General features: G+C 36.5%; 1 protein-coding gene across 7 annotated transcripts in view; it reads left to right on the forward strand.

Moving 5' to 3' along the window:
• Gtdc1 (glycosyltransferase-like domain containing 1) overlaps window positions 1–9,753 on the forward strand; it is a 286,433-nt gene extending 276,680 nt beyond the window's left edge. For 5 of the 7 annotated variants that reach the window (XM_013030075.1, XM_013030080.1, XM_013030074.1 and 2 more), the window contains 3 exons: window positions 1,616–1,686; window positions 2,384–2,475; window positions 7,170–7,476. In XM_013030075.1, the coding sequence (XP_012885529.1) occupies window positions 1,616–1,686; window positions 2,384–2,475; window positions 7,170–7,253 (247 nt within the window). In that variant the 3' untranslated portion in view covers window positions 7,254–7,476. Of the gene's footprint in view, window positions 1–1,615; window positions 1,687–2,383; window positions 2,476–7,169; window positions 7,477–8,326 lie in introns of those variants that run through there. The other 2 variants (XM_013030076.1, XM_013030078.1) reach the window with 2 other exon arrangements.
• Window positions 9,754–23,573: the final 13,820 nt, after the last annotated feature.

The raw sequence follows: 23,573 nt of genomic DNA on the forward strand, positions 1-23,573 counted from the left end.
ACTCATGTAATGAATCAAAATGTAAGTTGGGCTATGCTTTTTCTATCGGGAAACCGAATACTTGAATTCAAATCTATTATTAAAAAACAGATAACATGTGCGCTCTCTGAAATGCCTGTGACTTCACTCTTGATTTTATGTAATTACAAGAGAATGTTCCTGTGCATTTGCTTTTCTGTTGGCACAGTGTTTAAAAACTGAATGTCTTTGGATAAAATGCATATTTTCTTGTGGTTCATGAAATATATCACGGGTTTATATGCGAAAAAGTTTTCTTAATATTTTACAGTACAATACAGTATGGTTTATATATGTGTGTATGTATTACAGATTTCTATGTGTTGTACCACATATATAAGAAAAAATTAACTATTAATTTGGATTCTGAAACTAATAGTTTGTACATAGAGCCTTTGCCTTTCTACTACTGTTGTTATCTTGCGTTTCTCATAATTCTCAATCAAAACTTGGAGCCCAGTATTTCTCCAAATTTTGCAGCTCAAAGTAAATACTTTGCCTTTAAACTAATTTGTTTAGGGTAATAAAATACAGAAAACAGCACTCACTTAAAAACAGTTTAAATTTCATGTACTTTGTCACTGTAAATAAACAAGGTAAACATTGACATGACTTCAAATTAATTCTTGGGCTGAAAAAAATCTGCAGTTCAAAATAAATTCTGCCTTTGGTCAACATTTTGGATGCAATTCAAAGTTTCTCATCAAATAAACATATTATAAAAGAATGTTTTGAATTTCACTGCATAATTTCTAGCCAACAGAAATGGCAGTGGTATCTTTATTACATGTCAGATCAATAGCCATTATGTGGTCATAACACAACCATCTAGAGACAATACCTTTCCTCTACTTAACCCTTCCCATGGTCATGTGCAGAAACTTTCCATAGGTGTCTGTGGGGAAATCTCACAATGCAAAATTTGGGTGCATATTTGCTTAATAATACAATTATACTTTCTTGATACAATGGAAAGAAAGTGTGGTTGAATTTTTAGTACAAAAATCAAAATCTTCATTAAAGGAATCTTCAAGAGTTTTTTTTAACAAAGATTTACATTTTGCATAATAACAAATGGTTTCAAAGCATGAGCTTAAAATGAAATGCCCCGTCACAACAGCTTGTGATTTTTTTTTCTGCTGTTTTTAAAAGTGCCTCAGTCATTTCTATGGCTTCAGTGTTAAAGTTAAGTAATTGCTATTTTATTTAAACATTTTTTAAATGAACATTCTGAATCTTTGCAGCATTATTAGGAAAAGCTGTCCATACTTTACTATGTTGTTACATGTGTTTATCTGCTGATTATAAAATGTGTTAAACAGTATTTTAAAAACACAAAAAAATACAGCGCTGAGCTTTGATTAATTCAGTGAACAAAACATATGCTGTTGGTTCTGTTCTATGAAATTTGTATATGATCAATAAAATCTTTTAAAAGAGCAACTTCTGCTTTTAGGATTGTACTGCCGACCTTCTATTTTGTCCCACTTAACTCTGAGCTCACACTGTTAGCTTAGACAAATAGAACCACTTTCTGTCTATAATGCTAATGGATTTTTAAAAATATGTTTGTATCTTCTTTCTAAAATTTCTCTAGGTTGGAAGCTGTGTACTGTGGTTGTTATCCACTTTGTCCCAAAGATTTGGTTTATCCCGAAATATTTCCAGGTAGCTGCCTTAATGTGCTTTCGTCTTTGTTGTGATTATTTAATACATGATTCATGCTAATTTAGAAAGTTTGAAAATAAACTTAGGCAGGAGCAATTGTTTGTTTGGCAAGTCAACATGTTAGTGTTAAGGAAAATTTTATGTGTTTTAATACATTAGACTAAGCTTATATTTACCATCTGTTCTTTTAAGATAACAAAAAAGCCAGTTTTCAAATAGCATTCTTCATTGTTAGCATACATAATGATAGATTTTTATAAGCAGGTCAGTGTAGCTCCAATTGCTTACAGATTTTTTTAATGATATATACTGAGAAAAATCAAGGACTGAAAGTCACACCAAATTATTTAAACAATTGACTAATTAATAATATGCAACTGTTGTACAGGGTACATACGGCTATAGTACCAGTTCTTTGAAAAGATCCTCATCACTAAATATATCACATATGCATTGTGTTACATTAGAATAATGTATTTTAATCACCCAGAGGAGATGTCTAAACAGCACAACTACACAGTCTTATTTAGCATTAAACATCCTTGTGAGCTGAGGTAACCTTATAAAATCATGCTTAAATAATGTAAAACATGAGGCGGCACAGAGCAATATGCATTTTTAATTAGTAAAGTGACTAATATCGAGTGTGTGCTTTGAGGTTTTTGTTTCATTAAAAATGTATCTGTTTTTCCTGCAGCTGAATATCTGTATTCTACACCTGAACAGCTTTCAAAAAGACTCCAGAATTTCTGCAAGAGACCAGATATTGTAAGGAAACATCTCTATAAGGTAGCTATTGAGAAGAGATTTATGTGGCATAAATACCATATTGAAATACAAAGAAAAAAAATCTTAAAAAAAACATTTAATTAACATACTAATGTTTAAAGGAAACATGCTAGGGAGGGATATTAGTTGTTACACTAACAAGGATTAATTAAACTGGATGCCAGTTGTATTAACCTAGGTCTTATGAAGTACGTGCACTTAATGCACAGTACATGCTTTTTTTAATTTATTGTTTTCTAAGATGACTGTCCTTTACATTTAGCCCCAAGAGGCTTATAAAAATGAACCTGGATTAATGTAACTCATTAGTTTAAAAGGAAGTAAAGAAGAGATTCTACAATTATACTAATGAGGACAAGCCTTTCTTCCCATCATAATGAAATCTTGAGTCCTCAAAAATTCAGGTGAATGACATTAGTGAAATTTGGTTTTGTTTTTTGAACTACTATAAAGATGACTTTCAAAAGTTGAATATTTCTCCAGTCTTGTTTAATAACATTACATAAAAGTCCTCAGTTTGTTTAGAATGAAGATTGTCAGTCTCATCTGTGAGTGGCAAAGGCAAGAGGAAAAATAGAATATATAAATAGCATCATCATTCAGCCCCCTCGTTCATTATCTTGTCCCTTATATGAATAAAAAATTTTACATTGTTGAAGTAGCCACACAAAGAGGCCCTACTGAAGCTCAAGGTAATTGAAGTAGGATAAATCTGGTTTATGAGTTTCAAAGGTGGCTCTAGGGCATAAGTAATATCCTTTTATATTCTTTGAATGTAACATCTTCATTTTGCATACGTTCTATATAGTTTACAATTTAGGAGTTTTATAACATTTAATTTTCCTATGTTACTCATATAACCTTCTACATGAAGTACAGTTCTCTGCCTTTTATTTCTCCTTCATCATGGCCTAAAATACATATTTACATAGTGATATATCAAAACATGACTTTGTTTCTCCAGGAAACAGTTAAACTTCAAGAAAAAGAGAGAGACCAAAAATGCAATTTAACACCCAATTTCAAGCTCATTATCTTTCATTGTCTATTAACTTGGCAATGGTTCAGAAGGTAGCTCATAATAGTTTAAAATGCTGACTGCACAGTTCCAGGCTTCAGGATCACTCTGTGAGTCAATCCCATTGTATCGTCTACACACGAAGCCCCACAGAGAATGTAGGCCTTCAAGGTTTGCCCCAGTGTTTCCTCATTTTTAAAGTTCAATATCAGTTTTGTTTGTATAAAACACACATTGGATAGTTTCCCATGAGATAGTCAAAGTGATTGTGAAATATTAATTGATGCATTTTCTACACATGACATGAACCTATTTTCAAAAAAAAAGTTGATTTTTTTTTGTTTCCATCATCAAAATTTCTATCATCAAAATTTATCAGTTTTGTTTTTTTTAAGTGTTTCTTTAGGCTAGGCCTTGTTAACTCTTTTATTCTACATCTGTGAATTTTTAACCATTTCAAAAGTTATTGCAACAAGTTGTCTCTAGTAAGAAAAGAAAGAAGCTCTATCGTTGAAGTATTTTAATACAGTTACTGCCATAACATAGCTGTAATTGTTTTACAAACAACTTCTGGAAAAATTGTGAGCAAATGTTTACTTAATGATATGATGTTAATATACAAAATTCTTCTTCATATAGCTTAAAATATACCTATGCTTTAAACATTACTTCATTGAGTTATTACATGCTGGTACATGCATATATTTTTAGATTGTACATCACAGAATCCTCAGACTTCAGGTTTTATAAATTAGTAATTCATGCATAAGTGTTTAGAAAAATGTACTCTGTATAATTTAAGTATTTTACCATAGATTTTTAATTATGAATCTGTAAATGCCTTCATGTATGTCCTAATTCAGAGATTTTAGTGGTTTTGTATCTAAAAGTTAATCTCCAAAATCAAAGAAATTAGTCCAAAATTATAAGTGGTTGAGAGCTTTATCAGGCAGTTATTAGGAGAAACTACCATTCTGCAAAGGGTGGAGTTAAAAATTATAGGAAGGAGCAAAATTGGCCTGATTTTTAAAGAAAAGAAGATTTCTATTCAAAACAAAATAATGCCTTCTAAAGATACAATAAATTATGATAAATTTTCACCTTATGTTTGTAAAAGTGCACATATGCATTGTAACATTTGCTTTCCCCACACACAAAAGAATTATTTTCTTCAAAGTAGTTTTTTGCCTCTTTTTTTAATACAACTGAAGAGGATCTTTTGTGTGTTCTGCAAAGAGAATGTGAGACTTTTATAAGATTTATTCCATTGGACAGTGTTGTTTTGCTTTTATATAGCATATGCTTCTAAGATCTAAAAGTATAGAATGTCACTGAATTCTTTAATTTGTTCGCTTTACAATTTTACACCTTATTCTTTTTTGTTGTTAAAAGTTTACATTTAAAATCATTTTAACTCCTTTTCACATAGAGTTCACTTTAGGATAGGCGTTTTCATATGGATTCACACATAGAAATTTAATGACTGGAATAAGGCTACTAACACTTGGCTTTCTTCTCACATGAGACATTATACTTTCAATATGATGAATTTGGGGGGCAGAATTTGAAACAGAATGCTAGTTACTGAAGAGCAGAAACAATTTTTTCTTCTTAAAGTGACTCCTTTTAGTACTGAATTCTGTGTCCATTATTTCTCATCTGAAATTATTTCAGTACTAACGTATCAATTTGTGTGTATTCAACTGTCCTCTCTTGTCTGTGCTTTCTCTGTCTCCCTCTGTCTGTCTGTCTGTCTCTCTCCCTCTCTCTCTGATATACACACGATTTTCTTAAGATCTTTAAAGAAATCCAATGTATGCACAAGTTAAATGTCTGTTAATCTTAGAATGCTAAAATAACTTCTTAAAAACATATTATACTTTCAACTTTTAAGGTATGTTCTTCTCCCTGTTAGATACATGTGTTGACCATCTAATTGCATAGAAACAATTGATTGTACTTCGTCCACTTTTTTAGACTCCTACATCTTCTTTAGAACACAACTTTCACAAGTCATAGATTGACTTCTATACTAACAATAGTTATCCTTTCCACCCCAAGCGAATCTGTCTGTATCATGAAATTGTCAATTTTTGCCCCTTTTTTTACTGTATGATTTTTACCTCTTGAAATTTTTCACCTATTCTTTGAGCTTAGCACTTAATTCTTTCAGATAGTATAGTCTTTAATCATTTTATTTTTAAATGTTAAAAACATTAGTACTCTGTCAGTATTGAAAACAGAACTAGAGTATGTTCAGTGAAGCAGTTCTATGGGATAGACAACACTTGAAGAAACAAAGAATTTATTCTTACCCTGTTTACCCTTTTATCTACAAACTGAACAATATTCTGTGTGGCAAAAAGGAATGAAATAATGTTCTTTCATTTGCATTTTGAGAATGACATAGTTTTCTTTAAAGGTTTTTCAGGTGATAGCTTGATTTTTAGTTTGTCTTCCTCTTCAAGTATTGCAACAGACCAGAGAACTTTATCATCTTCTGTAATTAGGAAGAGAAAATAATTTTCAGATTTCTGCCTAAAACTAATTCCAAACAATTATTAAGCTTATAATTCAGATGAAATGCCCAGAAAAGCCATTTGTGGTTGTCTTAATTATGTCAGGCTACATCTATCCGAACCACAGCCAAGCCACTTTAAGTTTCTTTCAAGAGACGGGTTGCTTTAGAGTCCCTTTTTAATAAAAGCTTACATTCTAGATGTGAACAGAGTATTGTTCAATGGTATCAGCACTCCTCCAAAGTCCATACTTTCTCATTGAAAATGAAAACTTAAGTGCTTGTGACATTTTCAGGACTAAATTCTCTCAATTGTACCAGCAAAATTGAAGGCAAATTATGTCTCAAACATTTCTTCATATTTGTGTGTGTGTGTGTCTGTGTGTGTATATGTATATAGAGAGAGCGTGTATGTGTGTATGTGTATATATTCTTTCTTCCTCTCATTCTCTTTCGTTCTTTCTTTTTCACTTCCTGCCTACATTTTTATTTACTTTGGTTTTTCTTTGCTCTGTCCATATAAAATAAAAGCAAGAAACAGTACAGTAGGTAGGTTGATTTTATGTCAGTTTGTTTGTGTCTTTCTCTGCTCTTCTCTTGCAGCCTGGCTGTAGGTCGTTTCCTGGTTTCTATATGATTGATCTACAAATCTAGAAGAATTTTTTAATAGTTATAGCATTTTCCCCCCTGAGGTAGTGCTATAATGAATATAAACCCATTTGTAAATGTAAAGTACTATATAAATTCCCTGTAATAGAAATGGCATTTATCATGTGTCTTCACTGCTTAAAAGTAAAATTCACATTAGCAAAAACATGCTTTTAGAATATTGTGTACCTCATGTTTATAAAAGTTAAAAGTTGGATGATAAACTTCTAATAGCAATCATCCATAACATAAACTAGGAAACACACACAGAGAAGAATGTATTCATTTGTGAAAAAATGATAGTAGCTTCTCCCTTTAGTTAATAGGGACACTTTAAACCAATCAGAAACAGAGATTTCCTGAGGAGATGGAACTCAAGAACCACTTAGTTGGTGGCTTTTTGAAATATAAGTGATGCAGATTTGCAGTATGAGTTTTCAACTTTCTCTCATGTTTCAGTGGTTCATGCTCCTTCATTGCTTTCTCTTCCCTCCTTCCCCCTTATTACAGGGTGAAATAGCTCCGTTTTCTTGGGCAGCCCTACATGGTAAATTCAGGTCTCTGCTTACAAGAGAACCTAAGGAAGATTTGTGACAGATGGGGCTAAGTCACAAACTTGCAGCCTAAGGCAGAATCTGAAGAACTTTCCAGAGTGTGCCCATATTTACCTGATCAGAGAGAAAAGAAAATCTGCAGAGGAAGCTGAGCCTGGCTGCTTGTCATAGCTGACACAGAGCCATCTGCCACAAACCTGTGGCGGCTTCAGATCTCCAATCCCTGCCACCACCCCAACTCAAATTAAATACAGATTCCTAGAGACGTTATGATGGTTACACATGTCCTCGGCATCACATGTAGGAGACTGTTCAAAAAAAATATGTGGCCTGTTGTATAACCGCACTCATGTATCCCATATGTGGTGCCACATTGAATTTCCGGTTGAATCCGTTTTTATCCTTTGTACTGGATGACATGGTGCCTGAATTCTTTCTTTTTGCCGACACGATGGCAGCCAAACTGCAGCTTCAAACGCTCACACTTGGCTGGGTTTCTACCTGGGTTGCCAGGTTATCATCGGAGTCTTCCTGTGTCCTCAAAGGGCCACAGGGCCTGAATGCAGGCTCCGAATGTGCCCCAACTAATTGGGTAGCCACCTCAAAAATGTGGGCAAAGGGCTGCTTTAGCATTTTTCCTTTAGCAAATTAATGACTCTTTGGCACAGAAATTTTTAAGTGAAGGTATTAATAAGAAGTCTGGCAGGTATTCCCATGATTCACAGAGTTACATTTGCATTTAATTAATCTTAAAGAAAGTTGCAAGATAAACAGCTGTAATTCCAACAAACATGGCAGATACAGTCAGTGGAGCCCTCTCACCCATAAAATGAACACTGAGATACTTGCTTTAATTTTTTCCAGGAGTCAAAATAGAGAAATCAAAATACTTCTAACAAAACTAGCAGCTACAAATATAATCTTTGAAAGATACATCACTCATGATTCTGATAGTCTGATTCTGTATTTGTTGATATAAAAATGTTTTAAATGGTTAGATTGTGAAATAAATTTTTAATAAAGTGCCTACTGCAGTGTTTAATTAGCATATTCATTTACGTAGAAGTATGTGCATCTATCTGTATATTTCTCACTGAACATTTTCTTTGTCAGAGACAACGAATACAATTGTTTCTATTCTGGATGAACATGGATCTGTTTTGCAAATGTTTGTAAGATATTATGACATTTCCAAGATTTTCTTTGCATTCTGGAAAAGCAGGAGGTAAACATTTGTAGTCATTAAGGTAAAGTCTGTTGATAAACCATCTTCTGTTTACTGACAGGTAAATTATAACTTCCCTAGCTTTTGAAATAAATACCTTCTATGCACTGCACAGTGAGGACCCACCAGGGAGAGATAGCCAGATTAGGGCCAGTGCTTGCTCTCTGTCTTCCAGAAGACTGAGAATTCTAGCAAGCATTCAAGATGGAGTAGGCTATGGCATCAAAGCCCAATAGAGTCCATGTACTATGTGGCAAAAGCAAGAAATAGGTGAAAGTCAGGGAACAAGGCATAACTGTCAGGATAGAGGCAGCCTTGCAGACCAATGAAAGTCATTCAGTCCATAAGTCCTGGAATTTCAATAAAGGAAAAAGCAGAAATTACACGCTTAGTCTTTGAACAGATTCCTCTCCACATCCAGTATGACATCCGTAGTATGTGATGGGCCACCACACCACCAGCCTCTTGCAATCTGGCAGAGGTGCTCCATTTCCGAGCCAACTGAAGATACATAAATATGAATAAGAAGTTCATAGATACTTCTCTTGGGTAAGGTTGTACTTTATGCCCTCTAACGAGATGTATCACAGATGACATATTCTAAGATAATATAGATCTTGTAGCCAAGAAACAATGCTTCGTTTCCCTGTGCATTTTTATCCTGAAAATATTATGATAGATAAAGATCCCATATGCACAACTATCCATATGTTTCCTTACCCACTGGTGGAGGAAAATTAAATATTGTTCAGCAAGTACATTCAAAATATGTAAATATAATCCTGGTTTTGGGCAAATATAATAATGAATGTGACCTGTACATAGGGTTTTTTCCCCTGTACCTATTATTCAAGTTGTTTTGTCTTTACCTATGCCCATCATTCCCTTCCCATATACCTTATGATACATGAAAACTATACCTTCAGATTTGGTTCTAATGCATTTAAGCAATAGTTTTATAAATGTAGAATTCTGAACACTGCAAAAGCCATGACTGTATCTGTGTGAGTACCTGTGTACATAGATAATTGTTATTTTGTTAGTCTTGGTGGATCACTAGGATTCCATCTTGACTGATTAATTCCTGCTTCCCTTGGTTTTAGAGAAGAAATCAAATGCCCACATTATTTTTGTTTTTAGTATGTGTTTTTGAAAATTTCTCATGTATCTTTTGTTCTTACTTAATTCAATGACTTTTATTGTTTTAAAGTAAATCATTGTCTTTTAAAGTTTTGTTGTTATCAAAATCTGACTAAGTATCTAGAATGATTATTCAATATTTGTTCTTTGTTTCTATATTAAATAATATTAAATAATAAAAATTTTTGTTCCTAAATTCAGTCCTTAACCTACTTGTTTAGGACAAGTTGATCCGTAGTGCCTCAAAAAATGGGTTTCAGCCTAGGTACTGGTAGCACACTTGTAATATTGGCTACTAAGAACACCGAGGTCTAGAGGACTGTAATTTGAAGCTAGTCAAGCAGAAATGTCTGTGAGACTCCATCTTCAAAAGTAACCAGAAAAACCCAGGCTAGACGCATGGCTCAAGTAGTACAGCATCAGCTGAATAAGCAAGCTGGGCAAGCTCAAAGCCTTGAGATCAAGCACAGTACCAGTGCAGGATGTCAAAGGACCTTTCCCAAGAAGATCCTGGTTTGATAGCTAAGTTTAAATGTCCTCCTTTCATTCTTAATTCTTCAGACAGGTCACACAAAGTTGGTGGTTGCTACCATACATCGATAGAAACGCTTAGTCATACAAAGCAGCATAGATAAATTTCAACACCTTGAAATGCATCTGGAAACAAAGATTTCATTTTATGTAGAAGGTGTTAATTATATTTGATATTTTTAAAAGTAAAATCTGGTTTTGAGAAGCATCTGCTACCCAGAAATATTATGAACCTCAAAAGAAATTTAAGTCTCAAGATACTTTCTGTGGGTGATAGAATGAATTTTCAAGTCATTGTGCCTTAATGCTGACATATTCTGTAATTCTTATTCTTATACAACATATTGACAGGGATCACTTAACTGCCTCTCTGTTTCAGTGGAAAACTGGTCAATATTTGTTATCAGAACTTAACCATGAAGATACTGTATTATAAATCTTCAACTGTGTTTCATCTCCAAATCTGAATTGAGATATAGGGCAACAAATACAATGCCCTTTCTTTCAAAGATATTCATTAAAATATAACTATAAAAGTTTTAAGGCCAACACTCAAGTCTACCTCCTGCTCAAAAATATGTAAAGATGTGATTAAGTCTTATTTGAATAAAATAGGCATCAGCACCTACTTTATAATAATGACTATAGATTTTACAGTAATGGCTACTTCAGAGGCCTTAAGGTAGAAAGAAAAGGATTATCTGTGAGGAGAGTCACATTCACTGTACATTTAACCTGTTTCTTAAGCTAGGTATACAGAGGCTTATTACTACACATTACTCTATGGCTTCTTACATGCCTTGAATGGTATTAATAGTTATAGCTTTTTATAGGAGTTATGAATACTTTGGGAAATTATTTTTTCTAGTATGTCATTCTTAACATGTCTTCACTTGGTAACTATTGATTATATCAGAAAACCATTTCCCTCAAATGGTGACAGAAGCCCGTCTGGACTTTTTGCATGAGAAGACTTCCCTAGTGGGACATCAGTGGCTCACACCTGTAATTCTACTTACCCAGGAGGCTGAGATCTGAGGATCAGGGTTTAAAGCCAGTCCAGACAGGAAAGTCTGTGAGATTCCTGTCTCCAATTAACCACCAAAAAAGCCAGGAGTGGAAATGGAGCCATGGCTCAAGTGGTAGAACACTAGCCTGGAGCAAAAAAAGCTGGGGGACAGGACCCAGGCTCTTAGTTTAAGCCCAGGACCAGCAAAAAAGAAGAAAGAGAGGCAACTTCCCTGTGCTTACCAGGATCCAAGAGTATCACTTCAACACTAAAACAAGTCATAAAACAAGTCATACTCTGGAGAAAGAAAGTCAGACTTCAAAGTCCATGGGTTCTTTGGGGTAGCAGCAGGGGTGGGGTGGTGATTGATCACTATTTCCATTTGATGCCAGTGGCGCTACAAATACAAATTGGGAAACTACATCTATATGAACTCCTTTTTGAAGGTCACTGAGAGGAAGATGAAGGCAGATGTTACACAAGACCACTAACCACATTGCTGGTTTTCGCTGTCTCCTGTCCCTGCCATATCCTAATCCCCACAGGAGAAGGGAATTCACCCCTGATCTTCAGGATGCCCTGGTTGCATGGGAGTCACATCTGGCTTCACAGATCAGATTCTTCATACTGAGTCCATTTTCCCCAACTAGAATTTGGGGTCAGCACATTAAGTATCATTCATTATCTGAGTGATTACATATCCTCTTCCATACCTCTCTGATCATGAGGTTCACCCTAGGAGAAATTCCTAATTATCTTCATGCATTGATAAAAGGAAGTGATGACTTTAGGAGATCATCTAAAATGCTTAAACTACTCTCCTATCAGTTACTATTTGAATAGCAGATGGATATAGAGTGAAGGAGCTATACTCTACCTAGGAATACATACGTATAACCCACCTCTAGCAAAGTTGAGTCCTTTGTATTTGAAAATTTAATGTTTTCTCTGTCACTCACAATGAGAAAATTAAAGCATCATATACTGATATATTTAGAGATCAGAGCATCGTAGTGATTCAGAAGGACTGTGTAGCCTTTGTGCAAAGGAAATCAGAGATGCTGTGGTCCACATTGTTGGTGTCAAAATAGATATAAAAGACCATAAATTGTGGCTAGCGCATTAAGTGTTTTTATAACTACTGTTCTGTTTTTAGGGAAGCATTCACTTCTACATCCTATCACATGCTTCCCATTCCCTGAATGGTAATATATTTGGGTAAGCTCCCTGGACCTCTTGGTATGCATTTTATTTTCATGACTGCTCTATCTTAGGTATGGGAGAATGGAATGCCTATACAAAAGTGATCTGCTTTGGGTCCTATTGTGGTGGAGGTTGATCAGGAACTCAGATTTCCTGGGACTATCTCTTTTGGTTGTAGTCAATTCCACTCATCAAAACTAGGCCTTAGAAAAGAGGGAAACGTTCTCCCTCCTCCCCCCCACACCTGTTTCTTCTTTTCTTCCTTTCAATATCAAAAAAAAAAAAAAATGTACCAGAACATTGCGAATACCTTACTGTAGAACTTTTTACAATTTTATTGTAAAGGTGTTACAGTTACATAATTAAGATAATGAGCACATTTTTTGAACAGTAGTACCCACCTTCCTCATGTTCTGCCACTCCTCCTTCCCCTTCCCCAAGTTGTAAAGTTCACTTCCAACATAGTGTCTAATGACTGTCACTGTTGCATTGGTTCACCCTTTGAGTTATCTCATGTTTCACTTGGACATATATGTATTCTAGTAATGGAAAAGAAATGATTTGGGGTTTGCAAATTTCTGACTTTGTGGCACCTGCAGTGCTTCTGAGAAACTGACTGTCCTCTGTTGCCTTGAAAATGATGAACTGATGAATTTGCTCATCCATATGGATATAAGGCTACAATGGTAGCTCCACTTTCTCACCTGGAGCAAAGGGCTGAGGAGGAGAGGGAGCAGGTGGCAACAGCAGCAGCCGCATCTTCAGTTGTGTGGTATTGGGCCTGCTTCCTCTCAGCCCAGTAGATAACCCAGAAATTACATCCTGAAACTCACTTTCCCAGAAAGAAAAGGAAGGGGAGGGATAACCTAAAAAGAAGATACTTGCAATATGGTATTAGACTGTAATTCATAGGGAAATTTATGCCTGAGATATGAATTTCTGAAAATAGGGTTTTTTAAAGGAAAACAGTGACACGTCCTTAATTATAGAGTAATAAATACCAGTGGTATATTATCTCCTGATATTTCCTTACACAGATATCAAAGCATGCAGCTGTTTTTGAAAACTGATAATCAAGTGCAATATAAGTACATTACATCTTTTACTTAAAACACACCCTCCAACCAAGCAACATCATGGAGCATTTAATGGTGAGAAGCAGAGTTGCTCATAGTAGAAAGCCTAGGTGAACAAATTAGCTTTGAATTGTAATTTAAGACTGTAGTCAAACCAAAATGCCTGTCCTTGCCAGGAAAGGCATTCCAAAGGCAAAGAGCATGCCAAGTAAAAAGCCTTTGGTTCAGGATTATGGAAGCAGTTCTGAAAAGCCAGCATAACTTAATGATCAATCAGGAAAATATAGAGCAGTAACTATACAACTGAAGAATGCATAAAAATTGTACAAAGCATTAATAGCAGAATGGGGAGGTCCAATTGGATTTTACCAGAGAGTATTAAGCTCTTAGAAAGCTCTATTTATTACTTCAATCCAGGAGTAGGGGGAGGAGGAGTAGGAAACATGGTCAAAGAAAAGTATGTGAACGAATGTGGGGGGTAAAAGAGGAAATGAAGGTTAAACAAGGCCAATATGATTCAGAATAAAAGGGAGGGAGGGAAGTGTAAGGAGCCAGCTGCAATTACTAAATGTTACATTAAGAAGAGCTGAAATTGAGAGGGGGAGTTCTGGGTATTTTACTAAGTGGATTAATGGCCTCTTCCTTGGGTGTCTAAAGTTGCAGATTCTAATTTATTTGGTGCAGGGATTTATTGTGAAATTCTTAATGGGAGGAAGGGATAAATAAGGACACTTACAAGCACTTAAACACTGTTTGAATCCATAGGCAACAACAGACAACAAATATTTGAGCCCATGATAATGGTAACTTAAAGAGTAGTAAGAGATCTATTCAAAAAATAAAACCAAACAGGAGACCAAAAAAAAAAATCTAAGATGGATGTGTGAAAGCCAAAACTTTTGAATGACAGGAACTAGTTTTATTGCCATTCCCCTTTCTCCACCCCTTAAAAAAATAAATCATAATGCTGGCATTTAGAAACCTAGTCATGAACATCATTTATTAATATAAACTAAATCCTGTGCTGTTCTTTGGTGGGTGGTAAGAACACGAACGAACAACAACTGGCCTAAATCAGTGGGTACAGGAGGATTCACTCAAACACAGAAACACTCTAAGAAGAAGAAAACTCCTACTTTGTTTTTTTTACCTTATTTATTTTACTGAAGGATAAAGCCAAAAAGTGGAGAGGGTGTGGCTAAATCACAAGACTACATGCCTAAGAGAAGATTGTTTAAAGTTTCTCTAAATATGTATCAGAAAGCAGAGAAGGGATTGAAACCTTGTGAGGTTTGTGTTATTTTGTTAATGTACTAATCTAATTTCTGGAAAGGTGAGAAAGAAGGTTCTCTGCCTTCTACAATTAAAGAAACTTAATTGTCTTCTTGTGCAGTGTGTGCCTGGCATCTGGCTGGCAACCAGTCCACAGACATCTTGGTTCAGGCATTTGCCTGACCAATCATGTCAGGATCATTTAAATTGAAATTATGGATCGGAAAGTATTTTAAGAGTTACTGATATGCAGCTATTAATCTTAAATGCAAATACTATTATTTGGGGTGTGGGCAAATCACTTAACTGGAACCACATGGAAAAGAACTTGGAAAAAAATTTTTTTTACCCCATGTGCTGTGGGGGAAATAGTATTGGTGGAAAAAAAATACAATTGAAAAATGGGAAAACATCTACAAGGAGGAAAATTGGTAAAAATGACTAAGTGCTGTGGCCTTGTTGCCTTCAACCTGGTGCATTCTATCCACTGAAAACAAACAGATTGCTAACAAAGAGACAAGCCCTTTATTTCTAAAGCTGACCTGGCAACAGGGAGAAAATACTAAAGGATGAAATGGGTAGCATGGCTCTGGGTAATCAGCTGAGATCATTGGTTCTCTAGTTTTAGTGTTAAGTGAGGAGGGAGCAGGAGGAAAGGTTTGCATTGTGAACGGCCTTTTAAGGTCTCAGTTTTAACACTTGCTGTGGCATTCAGGACATCATGAAGTCCGACCTGTACGGTATTGCCAAAGACAGGGTGGAAATTGTTTTGAGATCATGATTAATTAAAAGGAAAAGAATCACAGCAGACATCTCTCCTGTTTCCACTTGAGCCACAGAGCCATGAAGAGGAACTTGTGCTCGCTAGTGCTTGCTGCTCTGCTCCCTGGCTTTTAGGGGGTTTGGCTTTTCCCCTGTGTTTCTAATGCTGTGATACCAAGCCAATAAAATGGAATCTACAAAACTCAAAAGCAAAACGCGTGTGTTGTGAGCGTGCGGTGTGTTAGGGTTTTACTAAAGATAATAAATCGCAACACTCTAAGCACCAAATTTTAAAACTTAAAAATGTATGAGTAATGAAGTTTAAAGAAGCAAAATGTACTCGAGCACACTATTTATAATCTTTGTACGAGGTTCCCTAGACCTCAGCAAACTGTCCTCCTACACCATGAAGCTGTACAGCTGCGATTTGGCCCCGGGCACCACCTACCCGGAGTCACTACCTAATGCATTTTACATTTGCACACATTATAAAAGGGGAGGGGTAGGTTAGAAGCCCCCCTCCCCTCCCGCCCCAGCGCTGTGTTTCCTTTTGTCGCAGCCATCAGCTGACACATGGAAATTGTGTCTGGTTTTGTTTGCCTTTAATCTGTAATTAAGGATCCCTTGTCTGGGGCTTGCTACTAACTCTTTTCAGCTTCCCTCCCTACCTCTCGGGTCTTCCGCCTTCGGTGGGGTCTGGCCCCACGCTGCAGTCTGGGGACTCGCAGGTCACCCAGATGGCCGGCAGCACTCGCAGAAGGCAGAAGATGCCCGGGGGGTTCCTCTGCCCGAGAGCGCGCGCGCCCAGGCCCCCGGCCCGGACTGCGAGCTGCCTACCGTGCGCCCACTTTGCCTAACGCGCCCAGTCAACTCTGGAGGCTGCCGCGCGCTGGGCTGTCTGGCCCAACCCCGAACCCCAACCCCAGGCGCCCGGCGGCGGCGCCTCCGTTGCTGAAGCCTGGCGACCTCGTCCCCAGAGCTAGCTCCTTAGCGGCCCAGGAGCCCCAGCTCCGCTCAGCGGGGGTGCCCGCCTCCTGAGTCCGGCGCGGCGGAGTCCCGCGTGGATGGAGGGAGTTGGGCACATTTTCTGGGGGGCGAGCAATTGAGGGAGGGGGCGTAGAGGTCACAGACTTCTTTCTAGACAACCTTTCTTTCTCCGCGGCGTGGGCATTGCAGGAGCGCTGAGCTGAAAACCCGGGCAGAGCGGGAGCCCGAGCGGCAGCTCCCAAGTTTCGGAGCCCAAGAGCTTCGGCAACCGCTGCGCTCACCGAGCTGCGGACTCCCGGGCTAACCCGCGCTGGCACGCACACCCGACACGAGCGCACTGGCGTGCTTGCACACTAGCACGCGCCCTGTCCACGCGCGTGATCGAGCGCGCGCACGCACACACACACACACACACACACACACGGCAGGTGGCCACCGCTAGGCTTGTTGGATTGTGCAAAGCTGAAGATTCCCTGTCAGGCAGTCCTGAAAGGAAGTGCAGCCAGGGCAGGGCCGGGCAGAACTCCTCAGGGTATTTCACTGAACTTCAGAGAGTGGCTGCGACGACGATGTCCCAAGCAAAACCAGAAATAGGGATCTCCATCCCCTGCACACGTCGTTATTTACAAATGTAACTTCAGTAAACTCCGAAGAGGACGTGGAGATGGGCCCTCAAGATTCCATAGGCAAGGATTCCAGCGGCACCATGTTAAACACCTTCCTGTCGGTCTTTGGGGTTCTGATAGATTCCTATTTTGAATTTTAGATCGCGTTTTGTGAGCGTGCTTTCTTTATTCACTTTAGCCCTGAACTTGCTATTGTATACTTTCTTTCTCTTCCTGTCACCAATTGGTTCTGAAGGAAGAATGAGAAAATGATTCAAAAGGCCATCCAGAGAGGAGACTGTTTAGAAGCATGACGTGGATTTGCCCCTTATTTAGTCTTCGATTTACTAAAACTTGAGGAAGATGTTTAATATTTTGAGGCTTTTAGTTGCTAAAAAGGCCTCCCTCGCAATAGTCGTGGTATTTATCATTATGTATTTCAGTGTACACATTTAGACCAGCATACATAAGAGGAAAATGTCCTTCATCCTTGTTTTCACCAGTGATTTTTCCCTCTTCTAACCACATAGATTGTACATCATTTTTGCCTGCTTTTCTATCAATAGCCATTGTGGGCAAAAGTGAGGCTTACTAGTGGCCAAATGTTGACACACTAGCCTGGTGGTCATCTCTGATATTTATCACTTCAGATTGTCAAGTAGGATTTCAAATAGTCCTCAGACTGTAGGCTGAAAGATGAGGGTGAGACAGAATGAGGGAGGGAGTGGCACTGTTTAAAAGGAAATGTACTCTGATTACCTCACTCCTGTAACCTCAATCCCTCTGTACACCACCTTTGCAATAAAAAATTAAATCAAATAATAGAGATAAGTATGAGTGGATCGGTTGAAATAGGAGACAGGTTGAGACAGGGTGGCCTACAGAAAGCCTGCCCTTGGAAGACTGAACAAGAACACATGGGAAGTATACTTAGAAGAGACTGTCTGTAAACAATCATAATCAAGGCTTTCAAAAATCATAAAACAGATCGAAATATCTGATTCATTATTTATTCATCACAGCACAACTTCGCAAATCTTGAGAATAGTGTTTGGAAACCAAGTGCCTTCTACTTTGCATCACATCAGCAGATGGGTCTCCCTTCCAAACTGTGGCTAAAGGGTTAAAGTGATAATTTTAGAAGAAAAAAAAATCTTCAGGAAATGACATTAAGAGCTGGTACATTTCCTCTTCTTTCTGGCAATAATATCCCCCTCAAAGAAAATATATGTACTTATTGATATCATGATAATGTTTCTCATTCTGAGTACAAGTGTCAGACTGATTTCCATTTGTGTAAGTGTTTTTAAAACTGCGAGGACACTTTCACTACGATGAAAGCTGAACAGCCAATGAAGGGGAACTTCTTTTAACTCCATAATAGCAGGTTATGTAGTAAATGAACACTGATGGTCAAATAGCCAATTATGGTATAAATATCCGTTGTTTACAGAGAAGTGTTAAATGAGCCTTTAGAGTACAAAGGATTAGGCCCTTTTGAGCTACAATTTGTTCTTCACCCCATTGTGCCTTCCTTTAAAAAGGCCAGTTCCTTGTAGGTAATATGCACCCAGAACATACTCCTCTGTGTTGATTTTAGTTTGCTTTATTTCAATGCACACTGTTGTTTACTTTTTAAAATTTAAATAAATGTCAGCATTGTATAATTTCTATGTTAACAAAGCAGTGAGCAAAATCCCTTGTATGTTTATAAAATATTATTGTTTAATTCACATAGTTTAGAAATTCCAAATGTTGAGAATAGGAAGGAGGCCAAATACCATCTGTTTATAACTATGATGCATCGTAATATGTGTACTTTTAAAAGGAGTTTGGTCAATCATGCCACTATTTTATCTGCTCAGAATATGTTGAAAATTTAAAATATAATTTACAGGATTACTTTTAGTGTGTTGCATCCAACTGTGAGTTGTAAAGAAATCAGTCTCTTCTGTTTTTCTCAAATTAATCATGTAACAGCCCCCAATTAATGGGGGCTGTTAAACATGTCGCTTTTTGCTTAGCTCTAGAATTCTTCTAACTTTGGCTCAGTCCACCTTCTGATGCTGATAAAAACTCCAAGGACAAATGAAACAAAACACTCCTAGCTGTGTCTTTCTGCCAGCGATAGTCACTTAGAATGGGAGGAGGGGCACGATAGCTAATAATTAACTAACATCAGCACTAAGAAATTACCTGTGAAATACCCTCTCTTAGTGGGTTGAAAAACAACATCTGACACTCCCTGCTTTAAAATAGTACATTCTTGTCCCTGAGACTTCTAATTCAACTTACCTTTTATTCCAAATGCACCTAATTGCATACCATGTAACAAAGGGAGTATACTTACTTGCAATAAACATACTTTCTTTTGGGTTTTTTGTTGTTGTTGTTTTTTTCAGTTACGAACTCAAGTTATTTAGTTAGGACTGTCCCTCTGCAAACTACAGAATCTGGCAGCTGAACCTTCAATTCCAAGCAGCCATAATTTTGAAGTCCAGAAGTGATTTTAGGGTCAAGCCCTTTTTTCTTTCCTTCCTTCCTTCCTTCCTTCCTTCCTTCCTTCTTTCTTTCTTTCTTTCTTTCTTTCTTTCTTTCTTTCTTTCTTTCTTTCTTTCTTCCTTTCTTCCTTCCTTCCTTTCTTTTTCTTTTAGAAGGAGGAACCAAAGATGAACTCAGATGTCCTGAAAAAGAGTTAGAAAATGCAATAAAAATATTTATTAGCAAATGACGGTTGCTTTTAGCTGATTTTTACCAAGGTAGAATCAGTAAAAAGCTACATCTTGAAATGCTTTTTACAGATGAACACATGCAAAAGTATGAAAACAAACTCCCCAATAAACTGTGCAACTTCTACATGTTTTACTTTGTATTAGAATTTCTAATCGGGAAAAACAGTGCTATAAAGTCATCTCCCTGTTCTATTTAACAATATATATTCTCTCACAGTTTTAGAAGTTTCACCTAAAATTATGTCAACCTAGATTAATTATTCATACATAATTAAGAATATTAGAAGTACCTAATCTAAGTAAGCAGAACACATATACTATTTTTTTACATTTTAAAACAGTATTTTAAAAAAAAGTTATTGTGTCTTCTTTCTAGTTTGTTACCCAAAAATAAATAAGATAAAATGCACAGTCTTTATGATAGAGAAATGTGTTATCTTGTTTTCTTTAGAATACAATAAGAAAGTATAGGAAGGAAGGAAAAGACACAAGGGGTAAACAGAGAAGAAAAGAGAATGCAAAATGGGGAGAAAGTATAGGTGAGCCAAGCAGAAAAAAAGAACTAAAACCTTAAAATTTTATATATGTGTATATGTGTCTGAATTATATATAATTGTATGTATAATGAAAGGCTCTAAAACTTACAGATTTATTACAAGCATCATTACTTTAAAACAAAATTAAATTGTTTCCTTAATATATCAAAAAGCTGAGGAATATTATCAAGGATCATTTTTAGTGCAGGTGAACCAGTTTTTTTTAATGAAGTTCAACATTCTTTTGAGAAGCATATACTTCTTGAAAGAGAATATGTCAATATTTCTATTGTGAGGAAAGGAGAGTTAGAGTCCTTCTCTAGTTTTAGGCATTTGCAATTTAGAAATAAACAACACATAAAATGAATATGAACATGTGTAATATAAAATTGTAAGTTACCTACATTTGTGTAAAAATGATGATTTTAAAATAGAGAAATTATTAGAACATACTTTCTTTTTGAATACTTTGGCTAGCAGTTAATTTTTATGCAGGTTAAAAAAGGCTTAAAATGGAGAAAACTTTAGAACTCCCCAAATCTAATCATCACTGTAGCTAATAAGCAAAATTGAAATTGGCAGGTAAATGAATATCAGATTCCTTAAGAGCTGATGTAGAGCCATAGCAATGGCTCACCGTGTGCACCTAAGTAAGGGCACCAATTGTGTTGGATTGACAACTAATTCATCTTATAAAATGTACCTTAGTAAGTTATTATAGAGCCCTGAAATAAAGCTATGTAATTTGACTACTAACAAGTGGGCATGTATAGGTATCATATGTTAAATTGGATAAAAGAAGAAAGAAAGGAATTAAGATTCAGAAAAGTGTATGGGAAACTGTTGGCTTTTTCCAGTTAATCTAAAATAAGTCAGAAACTTTTTTTAAGTCTTTTTTTTTTTAATGAAGAGTAATTGACCCAAAGTCAGTTGAGGACAGAAACTAAAAAAAAAAAAAAAATACAAGGAAACAAAAAACAAAACAATAGAACAACAATAATATTGCCTAAAAGGCAAGAATACAGAATGTAGTAAATTCCCCCATTTTAAAAATTAAGATGAAAAGACATAAAATTTAATACACACAATAAATAATAAATATTCTTAGTTTCATCTGATGGCTAATTAAGGGAAAAGCCCAAGTGGAAAATTCAGAAAGAAATATGAATATAGCATGATAATTAACTCTTTGCTCCCTTAGCCTTAGAGAAGAAAGAATAGAGTAAGATTTCTTTTAAGCTTAGACCTGTAGCAACCTCAGAGATCAAAACTGCCTCTGCAAAAGAAACTAAAGGAATCCTAGTAACTCTCTAACCACGGCCCAGGTCTTGTTCTTGGCCCCATCTGACCTTGGCACCACAAAGTCTGAGTCTCTGGCTTCTCTACTCTTTGATGAAATTCTTGCCTTCTCTCTGAGATAATCAGCAGCTGGATTCTTGACTTGTTCTGTTAAACCTTCTAATATCTGAACCCACTGTCTATATCCAGTCTGTTACACTCGGATAGCATGTTAGGGTTTTAGATGGACTTGTTTCATCTGTCATTAATCTTCAAAAACTCTTATGATCCAGGTAAACCATAGCTTTAGTCAAGACTTCAGATTAAACAACTCAAAACTATTCTGTTTGTAAAGTACAGAACATGGTGCTCAATTCTCTCTTTCCCCTACAATGGAATTCATATTTTATTCTTCATTTGAATTTTGGGCATAGATACTGATTATAATTACAGTCTATAGCTTGTGTGGAAGAATGGATGGGAAAGGAGGAAAAGTACAAGCAGAAAAGGGATAATGAAGAAAATAGAAAAAAATCCTTCATAATTTTCTAGGAAGTCTGTCTTTAAATTTCCCCCCTTTCTGCTTTTAGAAATAACTGAAGATGGAAGTACTTTTAAAATTTGAATCTTGCAAAAAAAATACCATTTCAAAGCTATCATTGTACTTTGTGCTATAAGCAATGGAAATCTGAAGTGAATAACTCATTGATGATATTCCTTTATAATGAGTTCTAGCTACACATAAGTACACCACAAGATAGAAGATGAAGAGCTACTTGGATTATGAAATTACTATGAATTTGAGAGGAAAAAAATTGATAGGGAGACAATGAAAATGATTACAGAATGAAATGGCATTAGCTAGGAATAAGTTAATATATCCAGCAACAAGTTCCCCACAGTGGTATCTAACTGATATTCTATTCTTTGTGTATTCTACATTCCTTTAGACTGTGCTGCAGTATAATCTCCATTTGTAACTCCAACTTCCTATTGAGTCTGTACTACCCCAAACTGGCCAAATTTTGTACCACATTTGGAGAGTGATGTCATGGGAAGGTAGAATAATGTAACACTGCATACACAAGTCAGAGACTTTATGGTACTATGAAATAAGATGACGGATTCCTTAAGGTAACTGGAAACCCTCCGAGAACATATGGTAAGAAACCAGGGAAGCCATGATGAAGCAGGTCTTGGGGGAACGCTCCCAGCTGATTGTGAATGATCTGCACACTTGGTATTTTTGACTATTCAATATCTTCTACCTACCCTTTAACCAGAACCTAAGTTCTATGTAAGGAACTAATTGTTGCTTACTGAATATAATCAGACTCAGAAACTGAATCATACCTGGAATAAAGAAACAAGAATGAAATGTTGGCATTAGAGTTAATCAGACCTAGAGGAACCCAATTGGACTTTTTTCCCCAATTCTAGCTCTTGAGGTCTGCTTCCTGACCTCCTCAGCTACAGAGGTTCCTACCAATCCACCAGCTCATCTGCTCATCTTATACTTTTTTTCTCCATTCATTAGAATTCTGTCACAGATAAAATGTAGAAAACCCACTCTCAACTGATAAACAATTATTTCAGACAGCAAAGAATGAGTATAGAATGCCTACATCTTCCCACTCTAAAAATCCTGAATTGCTAGCTTTTCTTTAGCTGAGTTTTATTATCACAAGAGAGCTGAAGAAATAAAACCTTCACATCCTCATCATAGCCCTCTTTCCATAACTACAAGAACTTTTTTCCCTCCCTGCCTTTCTGCTGTCAAGAAAAGAGTTTGCCAAAAGTCTTTCATAGGAATTGCTCTTTCAGGAGAATTCACCACACAACTTATTGTGTCAGAGATGCATAAACTGTTAGTACCATGGTAATTGCTTCCATCAATGAAAACCTTGTGCTAGCTGGTGTGATAGTACTATAATCTCAGCATTCAGAAGGCTGAGACAGGAATATCACAAGTTCAAAGCCATCCTTGACTACAGGTGAGACCCT

Source organism: Dipodomys ordii, unplaced genomic scaffold (assembly GCF_000151885.1).
Source record: "Dipodomys ordii isolate 6190 unplaced genomic scaffold, Dord_2.0 Scaffold126, whole genome shotgun sequence".
Classification (NCBI taxonomy): Eukaryota; Metazoa; Chordata; class Mammalia; order Rodentia; family Heteromyidae; genus Dipodomys; species Dipodomys ordii.